Source organism: Alosa pseudoharengus, unplaced genomic scaffold (genome assembly GCF_046254945.1).
Source record: "Alosa pseudoharengus isolate Yale_2024_CS ecotype anadromous, Long Island Sound unplaced genomic scaffold, YU_APseudo_1.1 YU_APseudo_1.1_scf_19, whole genome shotgun sequence".
Taxonomy (NCBI): Eukaryota; Metazoa; Chordata; class Actinopteri; order Clupeiformes; family Clupeidae; genus Alosa; species Alosa pseudoharengus.
The window spans coordinates 32,295,353-32,310,470 of record NW_027468657.1 but is presented as its reverse complement, the minus strand read 5'-3'; the positions used below and the strand labels follow the sequence as shown (position 1 = coordinate 32,310,470).

General features: G+C 44.3%; 1 protein-coding gene across 1 annotated transcript; it reads right to left on the bottom strand.

Annotated features, from left to right (window-relative positions):
* Positions 1–415: 415 nt before the first annotated feature.
* LOC143132960 (uncharacterized) lies at positions 416–13,092 on the bottom strand. The gene is made up of 7 exons (XM_076292788.1): positions 12,969–13,092; positions 7,470–9,226; positions 6,617–6,848; positions 5,490–5,684; positions 3,312–3,416; positions 2,726–2,847; positions 416–520 (listed from the first exon to the last, which is right to left on the bottom strand). The coding sequence occupies exons 2-7, from the start codon at positions 9,090–9,092 to the stop codon at positions 416–418; spliced, it is 2,382 nt and encodes a 793-aa protein (XP_076148903.1). The 5' UTR covers positions 9,093–9,226; positions 12,969–13,092.
* Positions 13,093–15,118: the final 2,026 nt, after the last annotated feature.

Below are 15,118 nucleotides of genomic sequence, written 5' to 3'. Positions count from 1 at the left end.
GAAGGCCAACTACAGGTGGGAGTTCAGTGCATCATAATCCCCCAGTCAGCAGGTGCCCTCGCCTTATTCAATCACCTTACTGCAATCTCTTCAGTCAACAACGCCGTGGCTGCACTGCAATAAAAACAGTCAGGGAAAGAAGATAATATATGGTCCTCCTCAGCAGAAAGAATAGTAGTGTTCTCTCCACAGAGGCGGTAGCAATGTCTGCCCTCTGAGAGACGCAGAAACACTCTCCCCACCTCACTTGCCCCCAAGTCAGCTCAGCAGCGCAGAGGTCAGGGGGAGGGGGGGCCGGGGCCAGGGGCTCCAGGAGGAGGAGGAGGAGGAAGAGAGAGAGTTGGGCAGAAACGTTCCCCCCCCTGACAGATGTGCTAATGGATGAGAGCTTAATCCAGTGGCTGAGGCGGTGCTTTTATCCCTCGGTCTCCCTACACAACGCTGCAGCAGCATCCCAACACGGCCCCTCTCCTCGTACAGTGGGCTGGGCTGTGCTGCTGGAGCATAGGAAGGGATGCTGCTGGAGGAAATGGAGGAAGAGGGAGGGCGCAGTGGGAGGAGTGTGAAGAGCGGGAGAGTGGATTGTGTTTTGACAATCTCACTCACACACACTGTCTCTCTTTCTCTCTCTCTCTCTCTTTCTCTCTCTCTCTCTCACACTCTCTTTCTCTCCTCTCACTCACTCTCTCTCCCTCCCTCACTCACACATACACTCTCTCTTTCTCTCTCTCACTCACACTCTCTCTCCCCTCACTCACACCCTCTCTCTCTCTCCCTCCCTCCCTCACAAACCCTCCCTCTTGTATCCTCCTTCTCCTGCTCTCACACACTTGTTCTCTCTCACTCATTCACACAAAGAGTGGAGAAGAAAGGTGTTGTGAGGCGGAGCATGGCTGGTGGCAAGGCTGATGATTATTTACTCTGAAACAGCCTGTGCACTGTAGCGGCACACACAGATCCTCACCATAAGAACAAACGTCCCCCTGTCTCATTGGATTGCATTAGAAGGGAATTTTACATTTTGATTGTTTACAAGACCATTAGACCATTTTGACTGTGAAGGGAAATATGACTGATATCAAAGCATTTTGAATAAACAAGTCAGAGTCCAAAAATGGAATATAATATTAAATGGACGCATTACAAACATTATAGAATGAGTGGACCAAAATATCCAGGCCTCCCACAGAGCATTGCAAAATATAAATAATTCAATTCAATACTGTGAGCATTTCTAGATACCCACATAATGTAGCTACTAGAGACAAACATATGATCAATCCACAGCAGATCTCTACAATGACGGCTAAAGAAACTGGCAACTAGCAATGATATACGTTCAGACGCTTAAACCGCTGACCACAACATGCGCATGAGCCGTCCACTCAGCTGCATGAGAGATCCTTTGCGGTCAGCCAAGCCGCTACCCAAATTGTCCAGCGCCAGGCAACCACCACCTTCCAAGGCGTCTCACACTCCCACCACCAGCTACGGCCGGCCGCCGGACAAAGTGCCCCCTCCTGGGGCTCATAATTCTGTTTGTGGTCCAATTATGTTTACAGGGAGCACATGTGGAAAGAATGCTGACGGAGAGGAGAGGACAGCGGTGCCTGCACACTGTGGGCACATGTCCAAGTCCTATTCTGGAGAACCAACACTGTGGGCACATGTCCAAGTCCTATTCTGGAGAACCAACACTGCGGGCACATGTCCAAGTCCTATTCTGGAGAACCAACAAGGATGTAAATGCAAGATAAATGCTCAAGCTGTGCATTCTTTACCCCGACAATAAAAAAAGCCTCATTCAGTTCTGATTTCACCATTATGGAATGAGTTTCTCCTCTTCCATGTATTCTGAATTTGGACATTTTGTTTGTAATTATACCATCAAAAAAATAATTCTGATATCAAATGGCTGAAGAATCTGGTTGACCTCACTTCAAGAAAAACGAATGGCCTAAAATGTCAGCACAGTTAATCATTATTACAAAACAAACTGCATCATGAGGGCGAGGGTGGGGTGGGGGGGTGGGGGATTGCTCGATGGAAAAGACAAACAAACCAACAGATGGCTTCTCAGTAGCGCTCGGGAGGATCAAATAGAAATTCATCACCTACCAAAGCAAGCTTTCCAATTACAGTTAAAGAGGAGTTTGTATTTTCAGACAAAACAATTTTCAGACAGTGCAATGATTTCAGCTCTGCAACAATGATAGAGGCTGACAAAATAAAACTGAGTCACTGTCTGCATTTGTCACCCATTTTATATTTAGATTGACTGAAGAGGGTGAGTGCTACAACAAAAAAGTGGTAGAACAAAGACACAAACAGGATGCAAAGAACAAAATAAAATCTCCATTTTTAAACTATAACCTTTCTAGAAGCATGTTCTGTGCTTTTGATTACCTTTGAAATGGAAATAGATCTGGCTGTGGTGGCCAGCTCCTAGACTACAGAATTGGCATCTCTAAAAGAGCACATGGTGCAAACGGCCAGCCACATGTCACTGTGGAGAGCCAGCAATCATTCAGATACAGAGGACGAGGTGAGGAAACATAGACAGACATTTTAGACTTCTGGGTCTGGATCATAATGAACTACAGAAATGAATAACCATCCACTACGCCCGGTAAATATTTGGAACAATAACTAAAAATAAATAAATAAATAAATAAATAAATAAATAAATAAATAAATAAATAAAACACACTTGCAAAAACCTTACTTCCAGCATACCTGGTTGAATGGTGTTTGCCCGGGCCAGCCGTGTCGGAGGGAGCTTTTTGGAGGTGCTGGAGACGGGCTTGATGGCGGTTGGATTGGATGAGGCGGCGCTCCTGTAAACTGCTGTCAGGGAGGACAGAGGCTGTCAGATACACTCATCTCATCTCAACACAGACTCCCACTGACCTGCTCTGACACATCTTTGTTAGGAGTCAGATAAAGACACAACAGTACACAGTACTAGAGGGTTCACTGTAACAAACCATGTACATGGTGTTTAAAATAGAGATTAGGGCAAGTGGTAGCAAGCAGGGGACTAGATGTATACAAGAAACAAAAGCTGCGTTGTGTCTGTGTGTGTGTGTGTGTGTGTGTGTGTGTGTGTGTGTGTGTGTGTGTGTGTATGACACCATCGTTTGTTTGTTTGTGTGTGTGTGTGTGTGTGTGTGTGTGTGTGTGACCATCATTCGTTTGTTTGTTTGTGTTTGTGCGTGTGTGTGTGTGTGTGTGTGTGTGTGTGTGTGTGTGTGTGTGTGTGTGTGTGTGTGTGAGAGAGGGGGGGAGTGTTGGGTATTGGGTAGCCATGCCTGTTCTTGTGGCGCTCTTAGCTGGTGTCTGGAGTCTGGGTCGGAGTCCTGAGGCTTTGGATGAGGCAGCCCTTCCACCACTGTTACACTGGGATTCTCCATAGCCTGCACAGTGGGAGACAAAAGCATTGCATTATTAAAATGCCTTTTATCTGCACTAGGCGATTTTCTGGAAGACTGTTGTTGATGCCATGTGCTTCAGTGCAGATCTGGCCTGTCTGGAGGGGTGACCAAACATCATATCTGTACCCACATGAATGAAGATCATTTCAAACTGAAAGGCTCTCTCTATGGGAACAAACACGGCCTTTCTTCCCTGGCGCCTTTCATGCTGTTGCCATGCTACCAAGACAATAACGCAATACACTGAAACACACCATTGGACTGCTGTGCCATTGAAGAATGAAATAGGCTTACAATTCAAAACATGCAAGACAGAGGGCTAAGGTTCTAATTAAACCTGATTGACACGGAAGGTGATTGTGGGCAGACGCACACAAATAACTCCCTCACTTACTTCCCCATTGCTGTGACTTAGGCTTGGCATGGAAGGCGGCTAACAAAGGGATGATACAGAAGCGATAGGATCCAATGAGGAGGCAAGTCAAGAGCGTGAGATCACAGTGTGGAGTCCCGGCGCCGCGCAGGTCCAGCGTGGTGTTGGGGGAGATGGCAGGTATGGCCAACTCGGTCCAGATCGAGGTTGAGGTCGACGTGCAGCTCCAGAGGCTCCTGTGTGCAGCCATGGTGTCTCAGTGAGTGGCGGCTCACCAAATGACCATGAGGGGGGTACAGGAGAACGGCAAGCTTGTTTTTTCTTTGTTATGAGTCCATTCACATGTTGCAGCCATTCAGCGGCTCCTTCCCCGTGAGTGAAGTGGGGTGGAACAAACCCTGCCTCCCAGACATCTGTGCATAGGGGATCCCTGGTCCAGAGACAAGCATGCTCCTCAGCCAATGGGAAGGCAGAGGTGATGGGAGATGCTCAAAGAAAAGGATTCTTTGTCCAATGGGGGGGTGGGGGGGGGGGTTCCCACTCATTCTACAGTAGAATGCCAGACTCGCAGAAATGATAATTTACTCTGACCTGGTGCTCTTCAGACCATGCCAAAATCACCCTCAATGCCATTATGACTGATAAATCCCTTGCCATCAAGCTTCAGTAAATCCACCGTAAAAAAAAAGTGTATTCAAAAGTCATTACATTTCTACTCCTCATTAATTATATCTAAAAAAAATACAATGGCATTTCCAAATATCACTTGACAGAATAACCCTAACATGTTTTCTAGTATTTTGTAAATGTCAGCAGCAGTGGTTTTAACTCCCCAGATTAAATGGGTCACATTGGGAAGAGAAAGACACAACTGGATGGTATTCAAAATGTAGGTCAGTATGTAGCATCAGTAACCAAAGGTAGGTTCAATACACAGCATTTTCTTCTGCCCACAACAGCATAGAGAGATCAAATGCATTTTTTAAAATCTAATTTCATCAACAGTATTTTCATTCCATTTAAATTTCCACAATATTCCAACCCAAACTGACAAACAATAATACAGAATGTAAGCCTTTTATGCAATTATTATTTACCATTTATGCAATTTACTATTTAGCTGATGCTCTTATCCAGAGGCACTTGCAGAGTACCAATTACAGGCACTTTCCCACTAGATGAACTAGGGTTTAGGTGTTTTGCTCAAGAGGAAAATGGTGGCAACCCCTGGAATTGAACCTATGACTTTCTGGCATCCAGAAACCCAATCCCAAGTCACAGTCTAGACTGCCAACACACACACACACACACACACACACTCACAGGGGTCCCCAGGGAGTAGTGGTTATGAGTTGCTATGAGTCAGTGTTTATGTGCACATGGAGAGGAAACACACCACCCCGTTCTCAAACAAGAATACAAAAGAACTGGAACGATACAGTAGAGCGCGCACACACACACACACACACACACTTTTTCAAAGCAACAACCATAATGTCCATGCAATAATAAGCAATGCCTTGGTATAGCAAGAGGATACCCCAGTGGATCCAGCTGGATGTGTTTGTGTATATGTGTCTGCGTATAAAAACAGACACAGACACAGAGACACACACCCACTCAGCAGAATGTTTAAATAAAGGATCTGAAGCAGTTTAGCTGCAACAGCGCGAGTGTCTGACCTTGTGAGTTGTGGCCACTGGAGTGAGAGGATCCACTGATGTTCTTGATTACTCCTTGGGGCTGCGTAGGTATTCTGGAGGGGGTCACTGGGGGAAGGGCTCTCTTTGGGCTGTTCTTTACCCCACTGACTGCATCCTGAGGCCGTGACGATCCTACACCAGTGGACACGTTGTTCAGAACACTTTTGGAATGACCTATGAAAAGAACGGGTAACATACAGCACTATTACAGCAGTCAATCATTTATTGATGTCTGATGAAATGCTGCATTTCCAATACCTACTTAATATATTTACAGCTGTAGTATAGCGTTTTATTGTAATGATGCCTAGAGGCCAGTCTCAATGCGAGTTGATTAGGTTCCTGAAGGTGACCCTACACTTCTGAATAGCCCTTCATCACCGTGTCCTGTAAACATCCTCCATGTTGTACACGGCTGGAACCTTCTTGACCCTCCCTTTCCTCAGTCTGCTTTTTCAATCACATCCTTTGATGTGGCCTCAGAGGAGCTGGCCTCCTCCCTACAGCACCTGCTTCCTCTATGGCGCTCAACAGAGCCTCCATCTATAAATGGCCCATGATGATGTAGAGCACCAGTTGCATGTGCAATTAACTACAGGTTCAGCACCACCACCACACTGATAAGAAATCATCTTGTCTGGGAACCCCATGTACATGTATGTCTTAATCTATGATATTCCCCCCATGGCAAAAAAAGGTACTGCATGTAATGTTTCAAAATGCATTCCATGAAAAACACATAACATGATAAATCAAACATTTAATTCAAAAGACTGCTCTAAGTTTCTTGAAACTCGGATGTGCCTGAAGAGTTCACCAAAATTGATAAATATCTTCTCTTATTTATAACATCAATGAATTATTTATTTCCATTTTTGGGGTATCTTGACTGAATAATCTGTAAGAGTCCAAATTGTATAACCCTAATGGCTGGCTATATTTTGATAACTTTACTGGAACAAATCACCATGTCAAAAGCACATTGTACACAAAAAGATAAATACGTACACAAATGTTCAAATGGAAGAACCGAATTGAACCGAACCAAAATCACCCGTAAGCAATTATAATAGTGAGAAAATGGATCTTGTGTGTGCCAGACTTACCTGGAGCCTGGCTGTCTTTGTTAGGACTGAACCCCCGGGTGCTGCCCAGCCTCAGCCTGGCCATAATGGGTGGCTGCCGAGAGCCGCTCCCTCCGGCGGCCGGAGAGCCTGGAGCAGCTCGCTCCCGGCAGGGAGACAACTGCACTCCAAACCGGCCCTTCTTCTCCTCCAAGCCTGCTCCGGGTCTCACTGCTGACCCGGTCACTGACCCCGCTGGCTTGCTGCTCACCGTCTGCAAGAGGAGCTGACCATCACTGACACAATCCCAAGTGTGAACCCCAAACTCCCTGGTCCCGAGCTGCACCATAGTGCTGGCTGAAGCAACTCCGAGGAGCTGTGCAGCGTGCAGCGCAGAGCGCAGAGCCAGGCTGCTATTGTATCTACACTCCCAGGGGATTCCAGCAGGCCTGGCCGAGTGTTTTTGCCCTGCCTTTCCTCTTTTCTGCCGTCTATTAACATGTGATGCCCATGGAGTGCATTTGCCAGGGAGACGTATACAGGCACAAGGTCAGCCCTTGAAGAAACTCTGTTCTCAAAGAAATACTGGATAACCAATGCTTTTACAAAAATGCATTTGGTTTCATTAAACAATGTGTATGTTAAAACAATGCTTCTGTTGTACATGTGAAAAGATTTTGAAATGCATTGCAAACTTATTACAGGACAGAACAACTGGTTGATTAACAAAATAATAATAAATATAATTGGAAACAACAAAACTACAGACAAATGGGCAGTAGTTACTGTATGTGCCACTACAGAGCACAATGGGACAGTATGGAGAGAACATCTTCTGCTCCAATTACAATATCTAAATGCAGAGACTGAACAAATTCATACTGTATCAACTTACTTTTGGGCTTATCTTTGTCCGCTCCAGCCGGGACTCTGGGGCTCTTTTGCTGAGTGCATCCTCTTGAGAAGATGTGGAGCCATTCTGATGTCCCTGTATGGACTTCAACTGCTGTCTCTGAGGAACAGCCTTGGACTGAGTGACAGCTTTGTAGACCTTAGCTATGAAACTGGGAGGGGCCGTTTTCCCCCTCTGGTGCTGAGTGTCAGCCTTTGTTTTGGGCACAGAGGAACTGTCAGACCACAGACGCGGCCGAGCCTTGGGGAACATAAGCTTATTGTGACTTGCAGGGGGCTTCTCTTGTTTGTCTGAAGGTGGCGCCTCTCCCCTACTTAAAGCAATCTTTTTAGGTGTAGCAGAGGGACTGGACACAGCGACCGACGTAGCAGAGGGTTTATTCCGTGTCGGGCGAGCTGGTTTCTGAACCTGCTCCTCCTTACGCTTAGAGGAACAAAATGGAGAAGCTTGCACAACTGGCAGATTTGATGATTTTTGTGTGCTTGCCTGCTTTGAGAAGATCTTTGACTTCACAGCACTAAAATCAGGCTTGGTGAACTTTTTGACCTTGGGTGCCACAGTAGCCGTCTTAGTAGCCACCCCTGTTGGTGTGGGGCCAGACCCTGGCTGTTCTTTCATCCCGTCAGCTTTTGAGCTTCCCTGGTCTCCTGGTTCTTTTGTGAAGGGTGACTCGTTGAGGGTTGGTAGGCAGAATGTCTTGTTGCTTAGGGACTGCACTGGAGTGGACGTCTGCACATTGCTGGGGTCACTCTCCTCAGAGGCAGGCACCATAAAAGTGCTGTTTGCTGCAGTCATGAGCCGACCGGATCCCTGAGTATTACTGTGCCACAGCTTCAGAGCAGAGTGACCAGTCCTACAGGACCCTGGGGTGGCAAAATCCAACTTTGAAGTGGGCACAGCTAGTGGACTTCCTCTAGCCCTTGCTGCCACACTGGGAGCAGGTTGCCCTGTACATTCATCCAGGAAATAGGTTTGATTATGCGGGCTAAAGGGGACATCTCCCAGGTGCAGGTGCTTCATTTGCTCTTTTGGGGTGACCCCCAGCTCCCGGAGAGAGGGTACGCCCAGGTCAGAGGGCGTCGCTGGGGATCCTGCCGACTCCGCAAGATAGGAGATGCTGAGGGCCTGGTCTGAGTCCTGCAGGCAGAAGCTGTTGCTGCGCAGGACCCTGTCCATGGAGCCATCGCTGAAGCTACGGCAGGGTGGCTCAGAGGAACTCTCCGAGACGCTTTGCCCGGCAGAGGACAGGAGTGGGCTTGAGGCCCTGCTACTTCCATCAACACTGCCATCTATACAGTACCTTGCATGATCATCGTGCGTATCATTATGGAGTTCTGTGATAATCAACCCTGTGGTGCTTGGAGAGCTCTTTAAGAAGGAGCACGAGGGGTAACCCTCCACTGAATTGCCATCACTCAGACACTCGAACATCTCAATGTCAGGTGGACTTTCCACACTTCTGTTGCTAAGGCTGCTGATGCTCCTGGCAGAGACTGGACTTGGCAAGTCATTGCCATTCTGTTCATCTGCCAGTGAGAAACACAAGGTCTTGTATGGAACATGCGCCATTTTGGTGTTTGAACAGATTTCTACCACAGAATCCATCTTGCAGCTTCTGTTTCTCCTGTTTATATATGCTCTATAATAGACCCCAGTGTATTTTTCTTTCTGCAGAATATGAACAGCTTTCTCCAGTTAATTAAGGATCACCACCTCTTTCAAACAAGTTGTTTACACACCTTTAAAAGAGAAACACACACAAAAAGATAACAAAATTAGTGGTTATCTAAAGATTTTTTAAAGAAAAAATAAAACAAAAGCACATTCCAGTTAATCCAGAAAAACTTGAAATGCAATAAATGAAATGTAATGTGGAGCTTTGCACTTAAGATTAAAAACGACACTTTAAAACACAAAGACAGTTTGTAGGATGAAATCAAACACGCAACAGATAATGGTCTCATTTTATCAATTGATGTCATAGGTTCACCATGATCTCCTGTTGAATTGTTAATGTCCTTAGGTAAGGCTTCATTAAACATGAAGAGGTTGAAGGGAACAGCGTAACACAGAATAAAGACGCCAATGGGAAAGAAGCAGTACAGCAAATATACGGTCTTGTTGTCCAACTGAATGAAATTACATTCCATACTCCTACCACTGATTAGACATGGTTTGGCAAGACAAGATAAAAAAAATATGTGATCACTCTTTTAAAAAAAAAAAAAAAAGCAGGCATAATGAGTATATCCAAAAGTCATTGAATCTGCTGGAAAAATGAGTGCATTCCTAATTCTACTACTGTCCAAGTCCATTGAGAGGAGGGAACTAAAGGCGGAGATGAACGTAGTGTGGTCTGGACACATGACCACTCAGGGTCATAACCAGAGGCCAAGCTGGGAAAGTCAATGAACGCACTCCAACACTTCGTACAAAGCTCCCATGTGCTGAGCCAAACAACCCATTGTATTTCACCCTGCTGGCTTAGTTATATGACCAGTTCAGGTCTGGCAATGTCAACCAGGCGTCAGGGTAACTGTGTTATTAAAACAAAGTCTCAAAAGATATACGTGTAGTTAACCTAAAAACAAAAACAAACAAACAAAACAAAAAAAACACTGATTAGTTTAGCAATTTCAGCCAACTTAGCGAAAAGGTGAAATATATGGACGATCCATCATACATTACAGAGAAATCGCAGCATTTACTGATTTGACAGTTATAATTACTTCACCTTTTACACCAAAATTCATTATAATACATTAGTCTACTCACAGTAGGAACCGGAGTGGCAATCACAGGCTAACCCACGACATGATACCATCATGATGCATTGCCCACAAAAATGATGCCATGACAATATAGCGATTGATACCTGATGTATAACAAGACAATTATCTATGATGCATCACTAATTGAAACTGAAAAAAATATCCCCAAAACAAAACATTTATTCACTCTATTGTGGTGTCCAACACCAGATCAATGTTACATGGAGGACATCAAATATAGTGGAAATGACGACATCAGGTTCACTTTAGGCAAGACAAGCACTGCTCTAGGACTAAGATGGGACAGTGTACACTGCCTTTCAGATCAAAGGCCTGTAGTCCAACTGAATACTACTAACCTCCAGTAATCATTAGGTATCAAAGTCCAACAAAACATAGTCTAGTCTAGTCATATAGTCAGTCATTGACACTGCGTTGAAACTACGACTAGATTGGCCAGACTTGATGACGACATGCGCCACCAAGTCTACATCCCACTGATAGGGAGTGGACAAACATATTAGCAATTGGAACCGTGAGTTGTTGGGCTGACTTAAGGTCCCCACTGTCTAATCTCATGGATGTGACTAGTGACTACGCATCATGAGAACCAATGGACATGCATGGGCTTGTTCAGAACAGCAGGACACATTCTCTTGGGTGTGTCAGGCAGTCGACAAATAAATCTGTCACACCATGAATATGTCCTGCTCCATATCGGGAAGTCTCGCATATGGGTATGCTCCAGTTTCAGTTCAACATGTGAATGTACTGGTCTTGAAGTTCTGAATGGACAGTAGCAACATTATCAGCTCAGTAAACCAATAGTGATTCAACTGTGGAGTGCGGACTTACAGATTATAAGGTGCATTTCCCAATTCTAGAGAGAGAGTGTTGATAGTAGTTATTAGACAGTCAAATTACATTAATCCAATCCTTGCTCTTGTAACAAGTTAGTTGGCTTGTGTAGTCAGTGTTTCCCACAGAATTAAATTCTATTTGTGGTGGTAGGTTTGCAGAATTAACTTGAACTTGAAACATTTTTTAACACATTAGCGCAGCGTGGTTATGATGTTAACCAGCTTTAAGCACAATTTAGTACAACCTGGAAAATCATTGTGTGGTGGTCAATGTTGATATTGTGGTGGGCCGCCACAAATAAGTCAATGTATGGGAAACACTGGTAGTGTATGGGTCAGTCCAGGCCACTTTGTGCATTTCCCATTAGCAGAGCCAAGACTGTGCACTACCACTGGGTGTAGGCCTACTGTATACACTATACATACAGCCTGGAGGAATATGAGGAGAATGTCACTGAAAATAAAAGTGTAATGATATATTGCATTGTTAAGGGCTGTAAAGCCCATACCAGTGTCCCTTTGAATCAAACTGTGTTCACAGAGATAACTGCAGGAATGCAATTTTGTGACAGCAGTGTCAGTCATCTTACAAGGGATAGTATGAAAGAATCAGCAAAATACAGCTTGGGAACATCTTGGGAAACTCCCCTGCACTTAATACTTTACTACTGGCAGGGTCACTGTAAGAATAAATATTGTAAAGCCAAATACATATGAAATATTCAAACATTTACATACAACAACTTATCAGCAGACATCTTTTCCAGTGGAAGTTGTCATGTTTTGTTTCCCTAACCCATGAATCTATTTATACTAAATCTATAATGTGGAGTCTCAGCATGCTCTGTGGGATGGTTGAAAGATGTATCAACAGGGACTTGGGTAGGACAGTTTGTGTATGAGTGGATATGGCTCTGTCCCCTTGCATGTCTAACTACACCTGAACACAGGTAAACATCTCAAAGGGCTGAACACAACAGGTTTCACATGAGGCTGTGGCTTTTTACAGCAGTATGGTTGTTAGGGATTAAATAAATTGATTTCATCGAAGAGATATTAAGAGATTAATGGTGAGCCTGTACAAAATTGTTTTTAAATGGTCATTTGCAAGTATGGCTCAGATTTCATGACTAAAATCCCATCCTTTTCTATTTTCACTACATTTTCCAAGTCACTTAGTCTGTCTCTAGTCTGGAAGATTCAGAAATGCCTCACACATTTGTCTAAGGCATGTACTGTGGACTTATCTAGAAAGGCTCAGTAACAATCCATTTCACAGTCCTGACAGAATGAAAGGTTTCCTTGGGAACAGACTGTGCTTAGTCACGTCAGTCAGAAGGCTCAGGCCAGTGCTGAGAAGTAAAGAAACAAGAGCTCGCCTGTTCAACAGTATTCAAAAAACTACAAAAATACCTATACAGCTATGAATTTATGTGAGGGCAGGACGTATACGTCCGTATTAAATTCCAAACATCCTGCTTTCTGAGGAAATAAACCTGCTATTTCCGATACTGGACTGAACTGGAAAATATGTTTACATGAAAACATTTATAGTGCTGGCCAAAACTGTCTGTCTGTTGTCAGAATAATAGACTTGAGATATTCTAAAAATATAGAAAATGAAACAGTCAGATGACCATCTCATGTGTTCCATGAATCATATCCACCAACTTCAGAATAAAATGAAAAGCCAACTAGCTAAATCCTTTCTTCAAAGAGATCACAGAGATCACACATGCCATAACAACAGTTCAACAACAACACACCAAACTCAGGCAGATAGCCACTATAAATCTACTCGCCTATTTTATCCCATAAATGATAACTTGTTCAGCCATTAAAATACATACCAGTCCAACAGCATATTCCAGAGCTGCCATGGATCACTTGGCTCTCACTTTCATCCATCAGGATTTGCTCTTGCCATTCCAATCCCATTATCGCTGCGCAAAGCTCTACAGCAGACTCAACATACTCCCATTTCTCTGGCTATACGCTCTCCCGCCTCCTCCTCCACCCCACGCTCCCTCTTCCCGCTCACTCAAACCTAGTGGAGCATCAGTAATATTCTGCTACGCAGTGGAACTTTTCCAGGCTCCAGTGACCATCCAGCCTGTCTCTTCCCATCAGCAGTGCTGCTCAGTCCAGGGACATACCTCCAGGCTGTCCGGCCGCACTCACACTGATGAGCCTGCATGCGCTCATGGCTGTTTAAGGATTTTGGTCAGCTCCACGTGCTGCTAGCCTAGAGTTAAGTTTACTGAGAGAGGAACTGGTCACCTTATCCATGCCTAAGCCCATTCAGTGGGGGGGGGGGGGGGGGGGGGGGGTGTATTGTGGAGGAGGGAGTGGCCAGCCAAAATCAGCATGTGTGTGTGTGTGTGTGTGTGTGTGTGTGGGTTAATAGCCTGGACTTGAAACTGAAACCACAGAAAACAATTTGATCCTCATGCATTTATGCACAAACACTACTGAGAAACCTTTAAAAATGTAGTGAGCTGTATAGGCTGTGATACTGGAGAGTGGAGATACTGTAACAAAAGGACTTTAAAGGACCTTTTCAAGACACTTTGCAGATAACTGCTTGCAGTTTTACATAATCTTTACATATTAAGACAATTATGCAATGGCATCTGTGCCACCTATCCCTCATGATCAGCAGAAGGAAACACCAAAGACAAACATTGCAAGTGCTAGGGCTTTTCCTTTGATACTGCAATGCATTAAGATGATTAAGCCCATTAGATTAATTGCATCAGAGTACAGTGTTTTGCCAACACTGGGGAACTACCCTCCTGCAACTGCAATTATATAATAGGGAGCCAGGGGCATGAACTTGTAAACCAGCAGCCCAAGAATTAACCCTGTGGCAGTAAGACCAGTTCTATTTCTGCCTAATCCAAATAAGGTCTTTAGATCTAAGTGGAGGAGCACCATCTCAGTGCACACTTGGCAAACACCAGTAGAAAACTATTGTCTCCAGGATCGTACAATCCATGACAACAATCTCTGACTTCTGCAGGGGAGCTATATCTATGCAAGCCTGGTGAACCTGATGAAAGCTTCAGAGAATATTGCACAAATATCTCTCATTCTTAATCTGTTCTGCGTTAGCAATAGTCAAGATCAAGAAGTACGCTTTTGCATTAGTAGGGGTCTCAGTCCTACCCCATTAACCATTGAGGATAAGTAGTCTGAAAATGTATTGCAAAGAGGAAATGTGATACTTCAGAGCAGACATGAATAATGCAAGCTATTGTCCTTTCTGCCAAGCTTCCTTCTCTGTTTCTTAGAGATGAGGCAATTTCTAGATTTATTCTGGATTTTCTGGAATTTCAGTGTGACTACAAACTAACATTCAGTATGTATCAGATCATTTGTTTGTAAAGTTGTTACTTGAAGAGCTCAGCAACTCCAAACTATTAAGATGTAATGACCTTCAGCATGCAAGTGAGACTCTTGATACAGATAGGCCTAAGGGATAGAGTACATAGTAAGGGAACCAGTGGTAAGTGCTTAAGTTACATTGGCACATCATAATATAGATACAGATGTATAATTATGTTCTTGGAGTGTTAAAAATAGCTATGATATCTCTTTTGTCAGCGGACATTCACACCACTGGGTTGTCTCCACCACACACCACATACTGGGTTCAAATCCCCAAAGCAACATGCCAACACCTGCTCTGGCATTCGAGAATTTTGGAAGATTCTAAAAGGTCCTTGACACAGTTCTCTGACCTACCTCCCAGAGAGAGAGCAATGGCAAGCTCACAGGGCCCCATGTTAATCTTAAAGACAACCCAGTGACAACAACACACTGTGAAAGAGATTCCCTACACACAAAAAAACATCTTTCTGGATTGGCTTGTTAGAACTGACAAATGCATTTGAAAATGTCAGTTTTTACAGATAAATCAGACCCACAAGTAAATAACTCGCACACGGTATACTATTACAATACTGCCACACATTTCACACATAAGCCAGACCCCCAT